Genomic DNA, 22,225 nt, shown 5'->3' on the forward strand with positions numbered 1-22,225 from the left:
ATAGTATACGAAATTGAAAGCGTGGAATTTTCATAAACGAGCCTTACTTTCTCGAGAATATTAAAATATCGCGTGCCTTGCACAAACACATTACCATATTAAAAAAATATGCCAAGATGAAACGATCGAGTTTGAAAGAAATTTCACGATCTGCATGACTAATTTATGTACAACTATATTATCACATCAACACAATTCAAACTTAAAAATAAAAAAATAAATATATAAGTAATGGAGAAATATAATTAACACAAAATTACATCTTTTAGAAGATTTAACAAATAAAAATCTCGTTATTTTGACAAGCATCTAATGAAGCTTAATTATCGAATTTCAATAAGCTGATTATTCTTTTAAAGAAAACATAATGCTCTTATAGTATTTCTGAACATATTCTTACCATGTTTGTGGTGTAGCTGTACTCATTTCATATGTTTGCCTTTAATTTTCTATAGTGGAAGAATCCTCAAAAGCACGACTTAGAACCAGTCAAAGTCTAGTATTTTGGAATAATTAAGAACACATTTATTAAACACGACTCCCAACCCCGTCAAACACGATACAGGAGGACTAATTGCAAGAAATGTCTAGACGTTCTTTTGTTCTTTTCTATGTCATGTCTATTTCTTTCTTCTTTCTCGACAACTAACTTTGGCCTTCAACCAATCTAGTTAGCCTCAATTCTAAATTAGTTGATTCAATTATGTAAATCCTTAATTTGCATGTCGTCCGTCTATATTTCGTTTCATTTTAATACTACAGAATTTATCATATTTATTGTTAGATTATATTTACACTTAACGGTAATGTACTGACATCAGGGCTTGGGATAACTAGCTACACCTTCTGAAACTCATGTGTATATATATGATTGCCTTTTGATTTACGTTTATGTCCAAAATCAAGATATTGACAATTTAAATAAAAAAAGGCGGCAAGATTTCATATTTTTGATAAGAATTGAGGTATATATATATATATATATATATATATATATATATATATATATATATATATATATATGCTTCACTGAAGTTCAGAAAAATGAATAGGTTGTCAAGCCAAGATTTCTTTAGGGGTAGCTCCTCCAAAGCCGGATATCAGTAAAGATGAATGAATATAGAGTACAAATGGCAACTGATGAAAGTTGAGTATCATGCCAGTAGCTTTGTGTAAACAACTTTTACACTATCAGTACAACGTAAAAAATCTTTTAACTGTCGATACACACAAGATAAACTCATAACAGTTAAACCCATATCTGAGGCAGTGTCATAAGTCAAGGTCAGCAGTGTCATAAGTCAATTTGTTATGGCTTCTTCTGCATGAAAACTGCCTACTAATGTTTGTAACTTCAATTCTAATTGGAACCATAAAATTAATCAATCCAAGCCACAATGATCATAAACTATGTCTATCTCATTTCTGTTCTATACTTGTCTGTCTTTTTTCATTTGGTGCGTTCCCAATTGCCCCCAGACCAAATTAATACCATGAGAAAGGTCTATGATATGCTTCAGAATGATACTGCTACTTCTTTTGTATGGGATAGGATTAATAAAAGTTCAAATCCATGTTCTTGGAAAGGAATTTCTTGCACTTCTAATAATTCTTCCATAACAAATATCTCCTTTTCATTGTTTTCAATTTCTAGCTCTGAGTTCTTGCCTGTTATTTGTCAAAAGATTGAAACTTTAGAGTCTCTTGATGTTTCCCAGAACCACTTAAGCTCACTCCCAAGTGGGTTCATTACTGGTTGTGGGGGAATTAGTGGGTTGAAATTGTTGAACTTTAGTAGGAATAAATTGGAGGGTTCTTTGCCTACTTTCACTGGTTTTGAAAAGTTGGAGTCTTTGGACTTTTCTCATAATAACTTGAATGGGAAAGTTGACTTGCAGTTGGGTGGATTGACATTGAACTCACTCAAGAGTTTGAACCTTAGCTACCACAATATTTCTGGTTCAGTTCCTACCAGTCTTGGAAAATTTAATCTTTTGGAGGAGCTTCAACTTTCTGCAATTTTTTCAAGGTGAATTCCCCGCTCAAATTGTGCACTTTGGCAACTTAACTTTGATTGACCATTCTCTTAACTCTCTATCTGGTGTCATTCCTGATAGATTAGGAGAACTTTCCAAATTGCAAGTTTTGATTTTATCAGCCAATAATTTGAGTGGCACAATCCCACAATCCATTGGGAATATCAAAACATTGACGCCTTTTGCTGCGAATCAGAATCGTTTTGTTGGAAATATACCCCTTGGTTTAAACAAGAACCTGAGGAATTTAGTCCTCAGTTTTAACAGTTTAACTGGTATAATACCTCAGGACCTGTTATCCCCAATGAACTTGCAGTTTGTTGATCTGACTTCCAATAAGTTGGAGGGACCTGTTCCTACAAACTTGTCAATAAATTTGATTCGGTTGAGATTAGGGGACAATGCTTTGAATGGGTCGATTACTTCTGCTTCTTTTGGAAGCCTTCAGAGTTTGACCTACTTGGAGCTGGACAACAACCAGCTAAGTGGACCAATTCCTTCTGAATTGTGGAAGTGCCAAAACTTGGCGCTTTTGAACTTAGCCCAGAATAAGCTGAGTGGTATTATTCCAGTAGAGTTGGGTGATATTTCTAATCTTCAGGTACTGAGTCTTCAGTCCAATAACCTAGTTGGGGATATTCCGAGTAACATTTCGCAGTTAAATAGATTGCAGAGGCTCAATATCAGCTGGAATTCTTTGAATGGTACCATACTAAGTTCAATATCCAGTTTGAAAAAACCTCACAAACTTGAATTTGCAAGGGAATAAGCTAAGTGGTCAAATTCCGCCTGACATTAGTAACTTAAATTTTTTGTTAGAACTCCAACTTGGAGGGAACCAACTTGGTGGGGCTATTCCAGCTATGCCGTTAAGTTTGCAGATTGCTTTGAATCTCAGTCATAATCTCTTTGGAGGACCTATACCAATTACTCTATCTAGATTGACTTCATTGGAAGTTTTGGATCTCTCTTACAACAGGTTCTCAGGTCAGATTCCCGATTTTCTGCCTAAAATGGGAGGATTAACTAGGTTAGCGCTTTCAAACAATCAACTCTCTGGAATTCGTCCGGAGTTTGAAAGCTTTGTCATTGTTGAGACAAGTGGAAATAGGGGTCTGATCTATCCTTCCCCAATTGCAAAATTAGAAAACAATGAGAAAAAGGGCAAGACATTGTCATCAACCATAGTCCTCCTCTTTGTTTTAGGTGGCTTTGTTTTTGGTATATTTGCAATTATTTGTATCCGCTACGTTGTTTTAAAGAGCTTGCACAGAACTGAGTTTTATTGGATCACTGATGATGACCTCCACAAGTCTCAAATTAAATTGTCCAAGACCATGGCTGCAATTTGTAGGACAATTAACGTTATGCAAAGCAATGAATTCTACACATACTACAAGGTTATGATGCCTTGTGGTATATACTATTGATTCAAGAAGATTGAGAGGCAGAGCAAGTCATTTAACTTGCTTAGCTTTGAAAGATTCAAACAAGGGCTTGTCAATATAGGTCACCTTAGCAATTAAACCATGCCCCCCCCCCCTGCTTATGTTGTGGAATCTGATACGGCATGTATCTTTTATGAATATCCTCAACATGGAACCCTCTTTAACCTGCTTCATGGAAGATGTGATGACAGTATTTTAGACTGGAAAAGTCGTTTCACCATAGCAGTTGGCGTTTGTAGAGGTTTAGCTATCTTACATGGAGGCTCTCTCTTTAGCGATCCGATCATCCTCCTCTATGTTTCAACAAGCAGCATCTTTATGAAACATTTGCACCAGCCCTTAATTGGAGATATTGAGCTTGGGAGGGCAATTAATCCTTCAGAATTTGCTGTAGCAGTGGGATATGTTCCTCCAGGTAAACTGATCCTTACGTGGTTTTTAAGATAGCGACTTTATTCATTTGTTAAATTATAAATTATCACTTAAATGAATGCTCTTTATTCCTGTGTTTTCATAAAATCTTCTACTTATCTACGTAACAATCACTCACTTCACTCAACATACTATTTCTCCTATATTTGAGAAGGCAATAGAGACTCTTTTAAGGATTCAAGAATTCCATTATTTGATTGTAAATCAAGAAATTTAATGGTTCGTTGCATCTTGAGAGTATGAAGCCAACAACTATATCTACTTGGGTAGGACGACAACCACAACAAAGACATTATCTTGTCAATGTTGGGAAAATTAACCACCACTGAAATAATATTCACGGTATACGACTATAATAAATGCGGATTACTAAAATATTGTAACCAACGTTAATAATAAGAGAAACAAGGACACCGAGATTTTTACGTAGAAAACCCTTTTGAATAAGAGAAAAACCACGGCCCGAGAGTAGCAACTAATTTCACTATAGCGAGGATTTTACAATTTGTGGTACCAAGTAAAATACTCCAAGACCACTAAACACTCAAAAGAAATAACCCTCTTTTGATTTGTCCACCTCACTACAATACCGCTCAAACTCTATATTTTTCTTCAGAGAGTATTTTACTTCTTACTCTATAAATCACTCTCTTTCTCTTTGTTTTGGTGTGATTACAAATGAAGGTAGAGGCACCTATTTATAGTTGAAGAATGCTCATATTAATGTATGCAATGACATCAATATTCAATTCAAAAGCTAGTTTCCCAAATTGAACTTCTAAATTGGTTGGCTTGACAAAACCAAAAATAAAAAGCTCCATCTTCTTTCACATGGGCCATGGGATGGACCCAATAAATCTCCCCCTCCAGTCTCATGCAACTGAAGGAGGTAACACCGGAGTTTCTAGTTTGAGTGCATACCGACAAGTTCTTTGCATAGCTCGAACTTATCTCTTGGTACCACCTTGGTCAGCAAATCTGAAGGATTCTCACTTGTATGGATCTTCTTGACCTGCATAGATCCATCCTATATCCTTTCTCGAATCCAGTGATATCTCACGTTGATATGCTTCATCCTTGCATGATACATGGTGTTTTTGCTCAGGTCTATTGCACTTTGACTGTCACAATAGACGACAAACTCCTTTTGATGTAATCCAAGCTCTCGAAGGAACCGTTTCAGCCAAACCATCTCCTTTCCAGCTTCAGTAGTAGCAATATACTCTGCTTCAGTTGTAGAGAGTGTAATACACTCCTGCAACTTCGACTGCCATGATATAGCTCCCCCTGAAAAAGTGAACAGGTATCCTGTAGTAGATTTACGATTATCAAGATCACCTGCCATATCAGTATCTGTGTAGCCCTTCAAGACTGGATCTGATCTCCCAAAACACAAGCATTCATCTGAGTTTCCTTTTAGATACCTAAGTATCCACTTCACAGCTTCCCAATGTTCTTTTTCGGGATTATCAAGAAACCTGCTAACAATACCGACAGCATGAGCAATATCAGATCTGGTACATACCATTGCATACATCATGCTCCCGACGGCAGATGAATATGGAACTTTAGCCATACTTTCTTTATCTTCCTTTATTGTAGGACACATTATCTTGCTCAACTTTATATGACCAGCAAGAGGCGTGCTAACTGGTTTAGCACTCATCATTTTGAAGTGTTTAAGTATATGTTTAATATACTTATGCTATGACAGCAATAACTTACTATTTGTCCTATCTCGGATAATCTCCATTCCTAGAATTTGTCGTGCTGGACCCAAGTCTTTCATGTCAAATGACTTGGACAAATCTTTGTTCAACTTGGCAATCAACTTCTTGTCTTGTCCTACAATTAGCATGCCATCCACATATAACAACAAGATGATAAAGTTATTGTTAGAGAATTTCTTATAGTATACACATGGATCTAAAAAAGTCTTTGTGTACGTTTGACTTCTCATGAATGAGTCAAACTTTTTGTACCACTGCCTAGGTGCCTGTTTCAGCCCATAAAGGCTCTTTTTCAACTTGCACACCATGTGTTTCTTCGCCTTTACTTCAAAACCTTCTGGCTGCTCCATATAGATCTCTTCTTCCAAATCTCCATGCAGAAACGCAGTTTTCACGTCCAACTGCTCCATTTCAAGATATAGGCTAGCTGCCAAGCTAAAGATTGTTCGCATAGAAGTCATTTTGACAGCAGGTGAGAAAATTTCATCAAAATCAATACCTTTCTTCTATTCAAAACCTTTTACTACCAATCGAGCTTTGTGTCTGACCAGCTTGTCATTTCATCTTTCTTGAGCTTAAAGACCCACTTGCACTTAAGCAGTCTTTTGCCTTTTGGAAGTTCAACCAGTTCGTACGTATCATTCTTCTGTAAAGAATTCATCTCTTCTTGCATGGCTTCCATCCACTGGATTTGTTCCGGATGAGATAGCACCTCCTTGAAATTCTCTGGCTCCCCCTCATCAGTGACGAGGATATACTCCGAAGAAGGATACCTTGTGGACTCTACCTTCTCTCTTTCAGATCTTCTCAAAGGTTGTTATCCTTCTTCTTCTTCTTGTTTCTCTCCTTCTTCCTCTTGTGGACTAGGGTACTCCCCCTACTCAGCAACCTCTTCATCTACACCTTCTGTGTGCCATTCTTCACATGTGGAAGGATTACGTACAGGTACAGTAGGAGTAGTAACAAAGTTTAGTAACTGTACCATTATCATTTTTAGTCTTTGTTGATTGATCACTATCAATCCCGATCACATCTTCTCTGAAGATCACATCTCTGCTTCTGATGATCTTTTTTCTTTCTAGGTCCCACAATCTGTAGCCGAACTCTTCATCTCCATAACCGATAAAGATGCAGGGAATAACTTTGTCATCCAGCTTCGTTCTCTGCTCCTTCGGCACATGTGCAAAAGCTTTACATCCAAACACTTTCATATTAGGACATCTCTTTGTTGGTCTAGACTTTCTCTGGAATGTCAAACTTCAATGGAACTGATGGACTTCTGTTAATAAAGTAACAGGTTGTGTAAGTTTCTTTACCCCAAAATGACTTAGGTAGTTTTGCCATTTTGAGCATACTTCTCACTTTTTCGACAATGGTGCGATTCATCCTTTCAGCTACACCATTGTGTTGTGGGGTTCCAGGAACTGTCTTCTCATGTTTGATTACATGGCTTGAGTAGTAGTCTTCAAACTCTTTTGAAGTATACTCTTCTCCATTGTCTGTCCTAAGATGCTTTTATTTTTTACCTGACTCCCTTTCCACCAGAGCATGGAATTTCTGAAATACTTGAAATACCTGGCCTTCGGTTCTCAAAAAATAAACCCACAATTTTGGTGAAGCATCATCAATAAATGTGAGAAAATATTTGTTACCTCCCATTGATTCTACATCAATTGGACCACAAACATCAGAATATACTAAATCAAGTATATTCAATTTTTTTCCATAACGATACCTTGTGTTGTTTTCCAAATAAACAATAATCACAAGAATTCAGAGTTGAACCTTTTGCAAATGAGATGAGTGACTTTTTGGATAGGATCTGCAGTCTCTTCTCACTCATATGGCCAATCTCCGGTGCCATAAATCTGCAGGCGTATCATCTACAGCCGCATATAATCCATCTTCACATATCTCAGTGGTTGTCTTTTACAATGTGTAGGGAGCAACACCTTTAGCAATCACCAATGATCCCTTGGTGAGTCTCCACTTCCTATTGGCGAAGTGATTCTCGTACCCGTCTCGATTTAGAGCGATCCCTGAAATCAAATTCATTCGCAGATCTGGTATGTGCCGCGCATCTTTTAAAACTAATGTGCATCCGACATTTGTCTTGATACAAATGTCTCCAATCCCCACAATCTTTGAGTGACTGGTATTTTCCATCTTAACCATTCCAAAGTCTCCTGATTTGTATCTCAGAAGAATTCTCTTACCGGTGTGGCATGATAGGAAGTTGTTGTGTCAACCACCCATTCTAACTCTTGGCTTGCTAAGTGCATGCATTTCTCCTCCTCGTGAACGAAAAGAACCACAGAATCATCGTTCTGCACTGCAACGGTTGTGTTGTCATCATTTTTCTGGCCACTGCTCTCGCATCGACCTTTCTTTGGGCAATCCCTTTTGAATTGACCGGGTTGACCGCAACTGTAGCAATTTCTACCCTTTGACCAGTTCCTGGACTTTCCACGAGCTTTGGATTTATCACGGCTACTCGATGCTCTATAAAAACCTCTTCCTTTGTTTTCCATGATAAGAGCCTGCCCCTGATTTTCGGGCTTCTTCCTCATCTTATCATTGAGTAGGATAGCTGATGTGACCTCCTTTAAATCGATGGTATCTCTACCATGCAGGATGGTTATTGTCAAATTATCATAGGAAGATGGCAACGAGTTTAGAAGCATGATAGCCTTATCTACTTCAGTGATTGTTTCTCCAAGGTTTGCCAGCTGCGTGATTAATCCATTGAACATATTTAAATGGGACAAAAAATTTGTACCTTCACTCATATGGATGGCATAAAGTTGCTTTCTCAAAAAGAACTTGTTTGTTAAGGATTTGGACATGTATAGACTTTCTAGTCTTTTCCAAGTACCACATGCACTATTTTCATCCCCGACATTATTGAGTACTTCACCGGACAAGTGCAGTCTGATTGCACTAGCCGCCTTTTTATCCATGTCTGCCCATTTCTCGTCTTTTATGGTTTTCGGCTTTGCCTCTTTTCCATCTAGTGCAATGTCTAACCCTTGTTGGATGAGCAGGTCCTTCATCCTTCTTTGCCATAGGGAGAAACCGGCATTACCGTTGAATCTTGTTACTTCATACTTTACTCCTGACATATGTTTTTGTCACAGAGTAAAATTGACTGTAAATAATATTTCTGTGAATGAGTAGAACATGTGCTCTAATACTAGTTGTTGGGAAAATTAACCCCCACAGAAATAATATCCACGGTATACGACTATAATAAATACGAATTACTAAAATATTGTAACCAACGATAATAATAAGAGAAATAAGGACACCAAGAGTTTTACGTGGAAAACCCTTCTGAATAAGGGAAAAACCACGGCCCGAGAGGAGCAACTAATTTCAGTAAAGTGAGGATTTTACAATTTGTGGTACCGAGTAAAATACTCCAAGACCACTAAACACTCAAAAGAAATAACCCTCTTTTGATTTTTCCACCTCACTACAATACCGCTCAAACTCTCTATATTTTTTCTCACGGAGTATTTTGCTTCTTACTCTGTAAATTACTCTCTTTCTCTTTGTTTTGGTGTGATTACAAATGAAGGTAGAGGCACCTATTTATAGTTGAAGAATGCCCATATTGATGTATGCAATGACATAAATATTCACTTCAAAAGCTAATTGCCCAAATTAAACTTCTAAATTGGTTGGCTTGACTATACCAAAAAACATTTCATCTTCTTTCACATGGGCCATGGGATGGACCCAATAGTCAATAAAGCATGATGAACCAACTTTCATTTTCTTAGTGTTTATTACTTTAGGGACTTCATTTATAGTTCCTTTCGTTATAATTCTTTGTAAGAGACCAGCTCATTGAATCTTACTCCTTTAAAATGTAAGACACCATGTCCACCAATGAGCAACTCTGTATTTTGCTTTCCTTCTGTTTTTAAATACAACTACACAAGAAATAACACAAATTTCATGTCTAATTCCAATGATCTAACATGATTCCGAAAAATTCAGTTCCAACATTACTTCAGTGTTTTATACAAAGTCCTGTTTTGAACCACCTGGAATGATTTTTTATGTAATTTTGTATTTGCAGAATATGCATATGTGATGAGAGTAACTGAGGCTGGTAATATGTATAGCTTTGGGGTGATAATGCTTGAGCTGCTAACTGAAAAACCAGCCATTTGTGAAGGAATGGAGTTGGCTAAGTGGGTATTAAGCAAGTCAATCCAGCATGAAGATTTGGGTGAAATTCTTGACAGCAGAGTGAGTGGAAAATCTATTCAAGTTCACCAACAAATGCTTTTAGTGCTTGAAATTGCTCTGCAATGCTTAAGTGTCTCCTCAAGTGAAAGACCTGATGCCAAAGAATTACTAGAGACTAGGGGTGGGTATCGGTCGGTTCGGTCGGTTAGTATGAAAGTACGGTTCGGTTTATCGATTTTCGATTTTGTAATATTAATAACCAAACCAAATTGAAGTATTTACGGTTCGGTATGGTTTTTTTAAAGTTCGGTTCGGTTATTTTCGGTTTAGTTATTCGATTATTAACGGTGCAAGATTTTTAAGTGTTGATCCATAATAGCTCTGGAAGTGAATTCCTTAGGAATAATGTTTCGAATTAGTTCCTCTTATGCCAGTTTACTCGAGAAAATGTGTCATTTTGGTCCGTTGGCGCCTGGCGGTCTTCAGGGAAAAAAGCTGAGAACATATGTTCTTTTATAATAGATTTATGTGTTTGCCCACTCACAAGTTTCATCACTCAATCATTCCATGTTTAAAATGCCTGCACAATTACGGTAATTGTCAAACATAACAAAATCAACTCTAACTATTACCTGCACATCCATATCAGATTTGAATCACCTGTTATCTCTCACTGCAAATGAGAAAATACCCCAACTTTTTTTTAAAATGTCAAACATAACAAAATCGACCTATAACTACTGATATTGACCCATTATACAGAAGCATGCAACATCTACTCTAATGCCTCCACACTCCACTCAATAAGAACATTTAAAGATGGGAAGCTAAAACTATCAGCAGATGCCCACCCCTAAATGCAGATGCTAGACACTTGATTCAACATAGCAACTAGCAACTAGCAAGGGCTTTTACATTAAAGTAAAAAAAAATAATATGCAAACCCAGAAGGACGAGGCGTGGAGGACTGGAGGCGACGAATGGCAGAAGAGGAAGAGAGGCGTCACAGTAGGCGGCTAGGCGCAACAGCAGCAAGCGACGAAAGGAGGAAGGAAAGTGAGGACTCAAGAACCCTAATTAGAACTAAGACAGTTTCTATTTTCTAATTTCTAAAGAAGTAGACTAGGAAAGTAACTTAAGTAGATTGTAGGAATGTAGGGTATTGGGTAAATTGGGATTCAGATTTGTGAATGGGTTTTGGGTAAATTGGGCTAAAAAGAAGGTGGCCAGGTGGGCGAGCCCATATGTTCAAAAGTGATAACCCAAACCCAATAATTAATATCCTATATTTCTCAACTCTCATACCCAAACTTCGGTTTTTCGGTTTAACCGAAAACCGAAATACTAAAACCGTTAACCGCATCGAATTCCGAAATTTAATAATTTATAAACCGCACACCAACCGAATAACCGATTAAACCGATACCGAAAAATCGAAATTTACGGTTCGGCCGGTTTTATCAGTTCGGCCGGTATTATGCCCACCCCTACTAGAGACATTGCTAACCTTGGGCCAGCAGTTTGGTATTTAATCACAGATATTGTAAGTCCAGGCGCAGCTAAACCCCAAAGCAACTAAAGCCTAGGCTTTAGGGCCCAGAAAATATAGGCCCCAAATATTATTCATATTACTCCTACAATTCTTTATAATAGTAAGTAAATCCTTTTATCAACCATTTGCTATGTCAATAATCATTTTGGCATAGTCCAAACATTATGCTATTTTTCAGGACGAATTTAGTTGAGCTATAACAAATGAATGACATGCACTTAAATAACTTTCTCCTTCATTCTTCTTATTTCCTTCAACTTAGATTAATTTTCACTTTACAATAGCTTCTGAGCATACCTTGAGCTAATTAGTTTCATATTGATTTTTGGACTTATTTTATAATAAAAGTACTTCGAAAAAATATCCAAGCAGAAGATAATACTTTAATTGATATACTCAGTGAAATAAAAGATTTAACTTTTTTCACATGCCTATATAATATTTCTCATAGAAAAATAAAGACATTTCCCCCAAAGGCCTCTAATAACGATTCAGCTTTAGGTCCCGTACTCCGTCAAGCCGCCACTGATTGTAACATTGTTTTACCTCATGTCTTTATTATCTGTCTTTTGAGGTATTTGCATACCTCTTGAGAAAGATATTTAATAGCCTTATTCATAAGAATATGTGTCTAAGCTACCCTATTGCGTGTGAGTAAATTCTTTTCACCTTCCTATTGGTTAGGAGGCAGGAGAATAGGAGGAACTATCTGAACAAATTTCTCACTCTCCTTTAGCCTTGCTGGGATCTCACTAAGCTTTGGGAGGTGATATCTTGTGCTCCTCCTAAATAGGCTCTCCCGCTTGCTTGGCTACTCTCACTTGGGTCCTTAGTCCTTACCGACATCTACTACGGGCGGCCCCTGGAACTTTGGTCTATCTGATGCTGCATATGACACAACGAAAGTCTCAATCTTGGATCCTCTGCCCACGGATCTGGTCCTTGTCATATGGCATAAGCACAATCTACGCTTCTTTGGCTCTAGACACTTATAGACATTAAAAGAATCCTAAAATGACGTATATTAGAAAGCCTAATATCCTTCCACATAGTCACTGGTTATAGATATGGCGCTCAACGTATATTCATTTTAGAGATCCCATTAAGACACTAGTCTATGACTCACAAGAAAATCAATACTCTGATACCAAGTTTATCATACCCTAACTAGGGGTTAGCGAGTTTGCTTAATATTCTCATCGTCTAACCTCATATAAAATAATTCATATGCTAAATCAAATTCAAAGAATGTCATAAGCATCGTAACTAATCAACTCAACAGAGGAGACACAATTTTACCGTTAGGAGTAACACAGAAGTTCCCAACCATAATCTCTAACTTCCGGCGTTTGTGGTCTAAGTAAGTTTTTTGTCTACTCTAACCTACCGATAGACAATTAGACGATACCATCTAGCTGAATTTATGCCTTGCACTTGTTGGTACGCTCACATAAGTCCAACATTTGCTACGAGTCTTTTCAATATTTACCGGGTTCTGTATATTAATAGAAAATGTAGATAACTTCTAGGTTTTGCGAACCTAACTTATTTATTAATGTAAGGAGACGAGTCTAAATGAGCTAAATAGATGGTGACGATTCACATAGTTGACCCTTACTAGCTTGAGATTAAGGCTTAGTTGTTTTTGTTGTATATAAATGTACTTGTCTTTGAGATATTTCTTTTTACAAAATTTCATGTGTTTAATTTTATAATATTTGTTTATGTCCTCCTTTAGGCTTTAGAGAGGATATATGTATCAGGTTCTAATACAAGTCTTCATAGAATGAGACTAAAGCAAGGGGTGCTGGAAAGGATTAAACTGGAAAATTACCTACTCCCTCTGTTCACTCTTAAATGTAAATGTAAGTATTCTAAAAATAAATTTTTATTTTTACTTGTCATTTTTCGCATATCAAAAATAATTTATTTTTCCTCTTTTGCCTTGACATTAATTACTCATGCCAAATCATTTTTCAAATCCATTAAGACTATACACCAACTAATATGGGTATCATGGTAAATTTTACACTTTATTTATTATTTCTTAAAGGGTGTGCAAAGTCAATAATGGACAAGGAAAATTGAACGGAGGGAGTAATAGTTTAGTTAGACAAGGTTGTTTCCGTAGTTTGCACCTTACTGTGACAGTACTCGGTCATATGCACAAGGTAGTAAAGAGGATACAGCGAGTGCATCAGATACCTGCACGAAGAAACAACAAAGAACATCGGTAAAACATTGATCAATCCTCATTTAGTTATAAGATTAAATGACACTCTACAGCTTCAGAAACCAGCTAAATAGTAAGAATCGACGATATATCCCTCTATCCATGAGTATCTATTCTATCTATAAATGTAGAGGATCTCTCTATAGAAATAGATTTTGTTTATGGAATGATATGATCGACTAACCATAGCCGATATCAGCTAAACTGGACTTCTGTTGGATCAAGTCTTTCGGGAAGCTTGTCAATAAAATCTCATTCACCAAAACCGTATCTTATGCTCCGTTTTGCACCCCGAACTTGTTATTCCTTGATGGATGAAGAACAAATCATCATTGACTTGAAAGAATATTTCAAAAGAAGAAAAAACGTCATAAGTTGGGTGAATACTCAACATGAAAACCAGTTCAGTAAAATAACACAGCAAAGGGATTCAAACTTGTCACCAAGAAGCTGGAAGAGATAGTATACACAATAATGTTATGTGTACAACTTCACCGGGTAGCTGGAAAGGTTTACATTTCTCTTTACACTAAAGGCTCAAATGAAACAAAAAAGAATTTTAGTACTCATATCCGATATCATTCTTTAATCTATGAAACAATCTTTTTTTAATCAAGAATCTATGAAACAATCTTCTATTTCTCTCATTTCAAATTGCCAAGAAAAGGCAAAATGGTTTTGCCTCTGAAGCTCGTTCCCTTTAGCCCTCAATCCATCCTCCGGCTTGCAATTTTTTTCATCATGGTTCTCGATAACACACCCACAGCAAGGTTGTGGAGCCAGTGCATCATGAAACCATCTTAGCTCGTTGCGACTTCTATCCATCTCCTTTGGCATCCGTACAGTTGTTTATCTTGATGTCATTATACTTGAAATGCAGATGTATTCACCCTTATACCAACCACTACTACCAAAGGTATGTCATCTTTTTATCTAGGACTAGCGAGATCGATCTCGGAGTTTCTTATAGCAGGATGAGCCTCAGTACAGTACCTTTAAAACCACTTCCAAATCATCTAGTTGGAACAGACAGTAATCACGGATCAGTATGCCGCGGTGAATATATACCTGGGCCCTGCACACACTGCCCGTCACACCCTGGAAATTGGTTTCACCCGAAGCATCGGATCAATGATCACCCATGACTTCTGTGGAACACTAGTGCCACAAAGGCCTTTGGTGGTCTTAATGCCCAACGATGAACTCATACACATTGGCATTGACGTCAATTGAACTGCACCCAGGTGACTTCTTAACACCTAAATCTCGCATAGTTCCTCTGACCTTTGATACATCTTCCCATCTGCCAGCAGATGCATAGGTGTTTGCCAGAAGCGTATGAGTGCTAGAATCATAAGATTCAATCTCCATAAGCAGTTTAGCCACACGTTCACCGACATCAACACTGCCGTAAATTCTGCAGGCACTGAGCAAAGCCCCATATATTGGAATTATAATCTCATTGTCTTTTTTCGGTATCATAGATATCGTTTCTTCAGCTTCTCTTAAGAGCCCAGCACGACCAAGTAGGTCAATCAGACAACCATAATGTTCTAACTTTGGCTGAATCCCATAAATCCTACTCATTGAGTGGAAATACCTGCGGCCTTCCTCTACCAAGCCCCCATGGCTGCATGCACTCAACACTCCGATAAACGTGATATCATCGGGGCAAAATCCACCTTGTTCCATTTGTGAGAACAGTTCCAGTGCTTTCTTCGTGTTCCCGCTCATGGCTAACGCACAAATAATTGAAGTCCATGATGCAGTATCTTTCTCTTTTAATCCATCAAATATTTCCATCGATTTTTCTATGCAACCACACTTTGCATACATCTCTATAAGGGCAGTACCAACAACTGCAGTAATAGCTATTTTGTTTTCCTTCATGTAATCACGAATCCATTCCCCTTGTTCAAAGGCTCCTATCTGAGCACAACCAGTGAGAAGAGCAACCAGTGTGTATTTATCAGGTTTAATCCTTTGCATTTGCATCGTACGAAACATATTCATTGCATCATCAACACGGTTGAATTGCACATACCCATTAATCATAGTTGTCCACAGAACTAGATCCCTTACCGGACTCCTCTCAAAAAGTTTTCCAGCTTCATCCAATTGACCGCGATTAACATACCCAGAAACCATACTAGTCCAACATATAACATTTTTCGTTGGCATATCATCAAAAATCTGCCTAGCCACCATCAAGAATCCACACTTAGAATACATGTCCACTAATGCATTCCCAATAATAACGCTAAACCCAAGCTCTTCAACAACGTATCGATGAATTTCTTTACCAAGTTCCAAGCTTTTCAATGCAGTGCAAGCTGACAAAGTACTCACAATTGTCGCTTCGTCAGGCTTAACACCACTTTTCTCCCGCATCTTCATGTAAACTCCAACAGCATCCCCATACCTACCACATCTCACAAATCCAGAAATCAATATATTCCATGCGACCGAATCTCTGTGAGTCATTTCATCAAACACTTTGTTCAAGCTCGTCACACAACCAAACAGACCATACATATCCATAACAGAATTACCAACATAGTTATCAAACCAAACACCGGATTTCAACACATAGCCATGAATCTTTTCACCTTCCTTAACCATTTTCAACTCACCAATAGCTTTAAACACAAATGGATAAGTAAAACTATCAGGACACAAGCCACCTATTCTTAATTCATCAAACAAGAAAAGGGGTTGTTTAAATTGACCATTTTTCACATATCCTTTAATCATTACATTGTACATGAACAATGTACGGCTGTGACAATAAGTGAAGATTTTCTTGGCGTAATTAAAGTCTCCTCCTTGGAGTGTATCAGTTGTAAAAGCTAAAAGCTTGTGTAAAATGCCAATGCGTTTGTGGAAATTGAGGATGATGACTTGGGCATGGATTTGTTTGAGCTGTGTAATGGATTTGCATGTCTTTAGAAGTTCAATGCATGTTTTAGTGTCAAGTGTTTCTTTTGGTGAACAATTGATGAGAGTTGAGAAGCTAGTAAGTTTATTAATAGAACGACTAGAAATTAACCTTATTGAACACATTATAGGAGTTTAGTGTAGAATAGAACGCATTATAAGTAGTTGAAGGCAATTTTAATAGGTGATAGGACTCTAAGGACTTGAAGTAATTGTAAAAGATTGAGCGACAATGCAACTTCAATAAATAAGTCGTACGCTGAACTAATCCAAGTTAATCCATAAGTAGGTTCGGGATACCAAATAGCTATACTAAAAAGAAACAATCAATTAATTTTTTATTTGATTATAAGGGCAGGGGTAATGTTGCATACGCTCTACCCTATCCACACCTCACTTGTGTGATTTTACTGAGTTATTATTATTTTTTTAAAAAAATAATAATAGTATATTATTTAGAAACAATTAATTTTACACATTTTATTTTACCTTAGTTAAAACCTTTGACAACTACGCAAATATAAAAATATCGTGTTTAAGATCACACGTTTTAAAAGTGTCATAACCAAATATATTTAAGATCATATATTTCTTTCTTAAATTTCGTGTAAATGCAAATTACATCACATAAATTGAAATAAAAGAATAATTGGGTAGCACCGTAGATTGTTGTGGCGCATGTAATTTATCTTGTAGACCAAGAAAAACGCTCACTTAAAACACCAGTTTGAGGCGTTGTGTATACAATTAGTCACTTGTATTGATCGCGTTAATTCTTTAAAACTTAGCAAAAAGTTGTGCATACTCTTACCAAAGAGTACACAAAATGCATCTCATATCTACTTGTAAACGAGTTCATGTAACATAAAGTATGAGATTTTCTTTTTCTAACTAATTAATGTTTTGGCACCTTTAATTTCTGATCAACGATGATTGTGTACTTTATGTGATTCTCAAATCGGTCTTTTCTTATTAATGAAAGTTTGTTACTATTATACGATGTTAATCTTTCACGTTTTTAGTTTAAACTTGTAAAAGGCAACCGATACTTTTCAATTCGACTAGTTTCTCGTCACGTGCGTTGCACGTGTATATCAAGTTATGTAATATATAATTTTGTAAAATAATATCAATATTATTAACAACAAATCTTTTAGGAAATAATTATTCGTAAAAGTATATAGTATATATTTTTATAAATGATCTATGTCGATCTATCATATACAACTTTTGATAATCTTAAAGAATATCACAAGATAACATCGTCATACCAATAAAATAAGTTTATTTACAACACACCCTCAATCATTTAACTATACAGATAACATTATCAAATTGACTGATACCTATAGTACAGATTGCAGCGATGCTTCTTTTTGATTGAATAATTGTCTTCATATATAAGAGATAGATAATATATGAAAATTAATAAAATAGAAATATTAGAATAATTATGGATCAAAATGAAGAAGGCAAGAATACAAATCTAATTTTGAAAATTATGCCAGCACAAGTTGCTTTTTATAGGAAGAAAAACACGAAATTTGATATATAGCTTGATACACCAACAATAATATTTTTTCGGTAAATACAACTTCAAAAATCAAATTAGTTCATAATTTCTTCCACTATAAAGAAAGACCACTAATCGTTGTTTAGTGAACGTTAATCTTCATTGGTTCTTTTCATCTTCTTCCTTTGTTTAACTGATTTATCTTCTTCCTCAACTGTGGTAGCTGTTTACCGAAAAAATCGGATGACGTTAGATTTGTGTATGGTTCTAAGGATGTGTGATACAATTCGATATAAATCGTATAGAGAAATAGAGATATGTGTATTCTTGACTATGAGAATGTAAATAGTGAGCAACAAGAATGAATAAGATAAAGTAAAACAACTACAAAGGGATATCTTTCAATATGAGAAGTGATTTTTGGTTAGAGTGTATTTTTCTGTTTTTCCGTCATAACTTACAAGGATTCCCCCTTTTATAGTAGAGGGGCATTACAAAAAATAATAAAATAAAGCATATAGTGGAAGTCCCATGATGACTTGTCTCTTCCTCGATTCCCGCCAAGATTCTCTCTCTTGGTGCGGTTGCAACAGCTCTTGTCTGTGAGCTCGATACTGGCTCGAACTCGTTACTGGGTCGAGCCCTTCGGTCTTGGCTCGAGTTCGACCTTCGAGATGGGCGTCGCGCATTTCCGACCTCGAAGCAGTGTCTTGCGGATCGATTCGGTCACGGGCTCGATAAGGTTACCAAGCCGACTCCTCGAGCGTCCTTCGGACTCGAGGCTCGTTAGTACTGACTTCGGAGCTCACTCCCAAAATCTCATTCTGACTTTTTAACACTTGAACTCGATCGAACGTAGGAAGGCCAAAATCTATTTCGACCGTATACAGATAGTCCCCTCATTTCTCACGAAGGATGCGGTGAGAATCGATGTGATTTTTGGTGGTTCGATCGGGTCATAAGCCGACGTTTCCACAAGGATCGTAACAATTCAATCAAATTTGGACTTCGTAGTCTCTATGATTGATTGTTCGAAGTGACGTAGCCCCTGGGCTTACTAGTTGAGTTAATGATTCGAACTTGAAGAAATATAATCCGTGGGCGTAATCGTCGAGTGAAGTAATGTAGCCCGTAGGCTTTAGTCGTCGAGTGAATGATTCGAACTCGATGCAATGCAGCCCGTTAGGCGTAATAATCGAAGTATCCCGTAGGCTTAGTGGTCAAGTGAATGCTTGCTCGAACTCGAAATAAGAAGTAACCTGTAGGCTTATCAGTCAAGTGAATGACTCGAACTCGATGCAATGTAGCCCGTAGGCATAATGTTCGAAGTTGCCCATAGGCTTAGTGGTCGAGTGAGTGCTTGCTCGAACTCGAAATAAAAAGTAGCCCGTAGGCTTATCAGTCGAGTGAATGATTCGAACTCGAAATAAAAAGTAGCCCGTAGGCTTATCAGTCGAGTGAATGACTCGAACTCGATGCAATGTAGCCCATAGGCATAATGTTCGAAGTTGCCCGTAGGCTTAGTGGTCGAGTGAGTGCTTGCTCGAACTCGAAATAAAAAATAGCCCGTAGGCTTATCAGTCGAGTGAATGATTCGAACTCGATGCAATGTAGCCCGTAGGCTTAGTGGTCGAGTGAGTGCTTGCTCGAACTCGAAAAATAAAAGGTAGCCCGTAGGCTTATCAGTCGAGTGAATGACTCGAACTCGATGCAATGTAGCCCATAGGCATAATGTTCGAAGTTGCCCATAGGCTTAGTGGTCGAGTGAGTGCTTGCTCGAACTCGAAATAAAAAGTAGCCCGTAGGCTTATCAGTCGAGTGAATGATTCGAACTCGAAATAAAAAGTAGCCCGTAGGCTTATCAGTCGAGTGAATGACTCGAACTCGATGCAATGTAGCCCGCAGGCATAGTGGTCGAGTGAGTGCTTGCTCAAACTCGAAAAATAAAAGGTAGCCCGTAGGCTTATCAGTCGAGTGAATGACTCGAACTCGATGCAATGTAGTCCGTAGGCATAATGTTCGAAGTTACCCGTAGGCTTAGTGGTCGAGTGAGTGCTTGCTCGAACTCGAAATAAAAAGTAGCCTGTAGGCTTATCAGTCAAGTGAATAATTCGAACTAGAAATAAAAAGTAGCCCGTAGGCTTATCAGTTGAGTGAATGACTCGAACTCGATGCAATGTAGCCCGTAGGCATAATGTTCGAAGTTGCCCATAGGCTTAGTGGTCGAGTGAGTGCTTGCTTGAACTCGAAATAAAAATTAGCCCGTAGGCTTATCAGTCGAGTGAATGATTCGAACTCGATGCAATGTAGCCCGTAGGCTTAGTGGTCGATTGAGTGCTTGCTCGAACTCGAAAAATAAAAGGAAGCCCGTAGGTATAACGGTCGAATTTAACTTGATTCTGTTTGCATAATAAATTTCGAAATAGAGGATTTTTCCTTGGATATAAGATGTCGATAAAGAAGAGAACTTTCTTCGCACGTCATTACATATGTGTTCATGTTTCGCGCCTGGGTTCGGGCCAATGAGCATGGTTCGTTTTGACCATTTGGCTCTTACAATTTTTCCTATTGGAACCCTGTTATTGTGAAATAACTCTCCTGCATCTGAACTCGATGTATTTGAGGGCCTAATGCCCCCTCAGTATTCGAGGTCGATTGTAAAGAGGCCTCAGATATTGTTGTAAGTGCAGCACGATCAATGGTTGCCTCATTAAAAACCTTGCCGAAAAACTCATTTGGGATAAAACCGGTTTAAGGGAAAAAGAGTGCAATGCGTGCTTTCAATCGAAAGATCCATCTTAGCCCTTGTTCGGACTTCTTAGCAGTAGTGCCGTTTCAGATGTGATGCATTCCAGCTGCTTGATAGCTATTTGCCGTTTATAATGTCGAGCTTGTACGATCCCTTTCCGACACATGATATGGTCCTTCCCAATTCAGTCCTAGTTTTCCTTTGTTCGGATTTCGGGTATTGATAGTGACTTTTCTTAACACTAAGTCCCCGGGCATGAAATGGCGGAGCTTGGTTCTTCGATTATAATATCTTTCGATTCGCTGCTTTTGGATGGCCAATCGGACGAGAGCAGCTTCTCGTCTTTCGTCCGATAATTCAAGGCTGGTATTCATAGCCTCGTTATTTGATTCTTCCATCGCGAATCAAAATCTGGTACTGGGTTCACCAACTTCGATTGGTATCAATGCTTCGGACCCATATACTAAGGAGAATGGGGTCGCCCCCGTACTGGATTTTGACGTCGTCCGATATGCCCAAAGGAATTCGGGCAGGATTTCTCTCCATTTTCCTTTAGCGTCGTTCAACCTCTTCTTTAGGTTTTGAATGACAGTTTTGTTCGTTGATTCAGCCTGTCCATTTCCACTGGGGTGGTATAGCATCGATAGTATCCTTCTTATTTTGTGATCTTCGAGGAATCTTGTTACTTTGCTGACAACGAATTGTTTTCCATTGTCACATACTATTTCGGCGGGTATCCCGAATCGGCATATGATATGATCCCAAATAAAGTTTATAACTTCTTTCTCTCTTATTTTTTTGAACGCTTGTGCTTCAACCCATTTAGAAAAATAGTCAGTCATAAATAAAATAAATTTGCCTTTACCTGGGGTCGATGGCAGAGGGCCGACGATATACATTCCCCATTTCATAAACGGCCCTGGGGATAGGACTGAGTGAAGTTGCTCTCCGGGTTGATGGATCATTGGCGCAAACCTTTGACATTTGTCACATTTACGAACAAATTCCTTCGCATCTTTGCCCATATCGATCCAATAATACCCTGCTTTGATTATTTTCGAACTAATGTGTCGGCACCGAAGTGATTCCCGCAAGTGCCCTCGTGCACTTCCCGTAGGATGTAATCGGTATCTCCCGGATCCAAGCATACTGCCAACGGTCCATCGAATGTCCTTCGGTACAGCGTTCCGTCCGAAGCCAGCGTGAATCGAGCAGCTTTAGTCCGTAGGGTCCTAGAATCTTTAGGGTCCGATGGGAGCTTTCTGCTCTTTAAGTATTCAATATACTTGTTTCTCCAATCCCAAGTTAAGCTTGTAGAATTTATCTCGGCGTGACCTTCTTCGATTACCGATCTTGAAAGTTGAACAACATTCCCCGAGCCCAAGTTATCTACCT

At 37.9% G+C, this 22,225-nt stretch overlaps 1 protein-coding gene and 1 pseudogene across 1 annotated transcript; one reads left to right on the plus strand and one right to left on the minus strand.

Moving 5' to 3' along the window:
* Positions 1–1,068: 1,068 nt before the first annotated feature.
* Positions 1,069–10,129, plus strand: LOC107769863 (uncharacterized; annotated as a pseudogene).
* A 3,788-nt stretch (positions 10,130–13,917) lies between these two features.
* On the minus strand, positions 13,918–16,769 carry LOC107769862 (pentatricopeptide repeat-containing protein At1g31430-like). The gene has a single exon (XM_016589116.2). The coding sequence runs from the start codon at positions 16,692–16,694 to the stop codon at positions 14,817–14,819; it is 1,878 nt and encodes a 625-aa protein (XP_016444602.1). The 5' UTR covers positions 16,695–16,769; the 3' UTR covers positions 13,918–14,816.
* Between the last annotated feature and the right edge of the window lie 5,456 nt (positions 16,770–22,225).

This window comes from Nicotiana tabacum, chromosome 12 (genome assembly GCF_000715075.1).
Source record: "Nicotiana tabacum cultivar K326 chromosome 12, ASM71507v2, whole genome shotgun sequence".
In the NCBI taxonomy this organism is placed as follows: Eukaryota; Viridiplantae; Streptophyta; class Magnoliopsida; order Solanales; family Solanaceae; genus Nicotiana; species Nicotiana tabacum.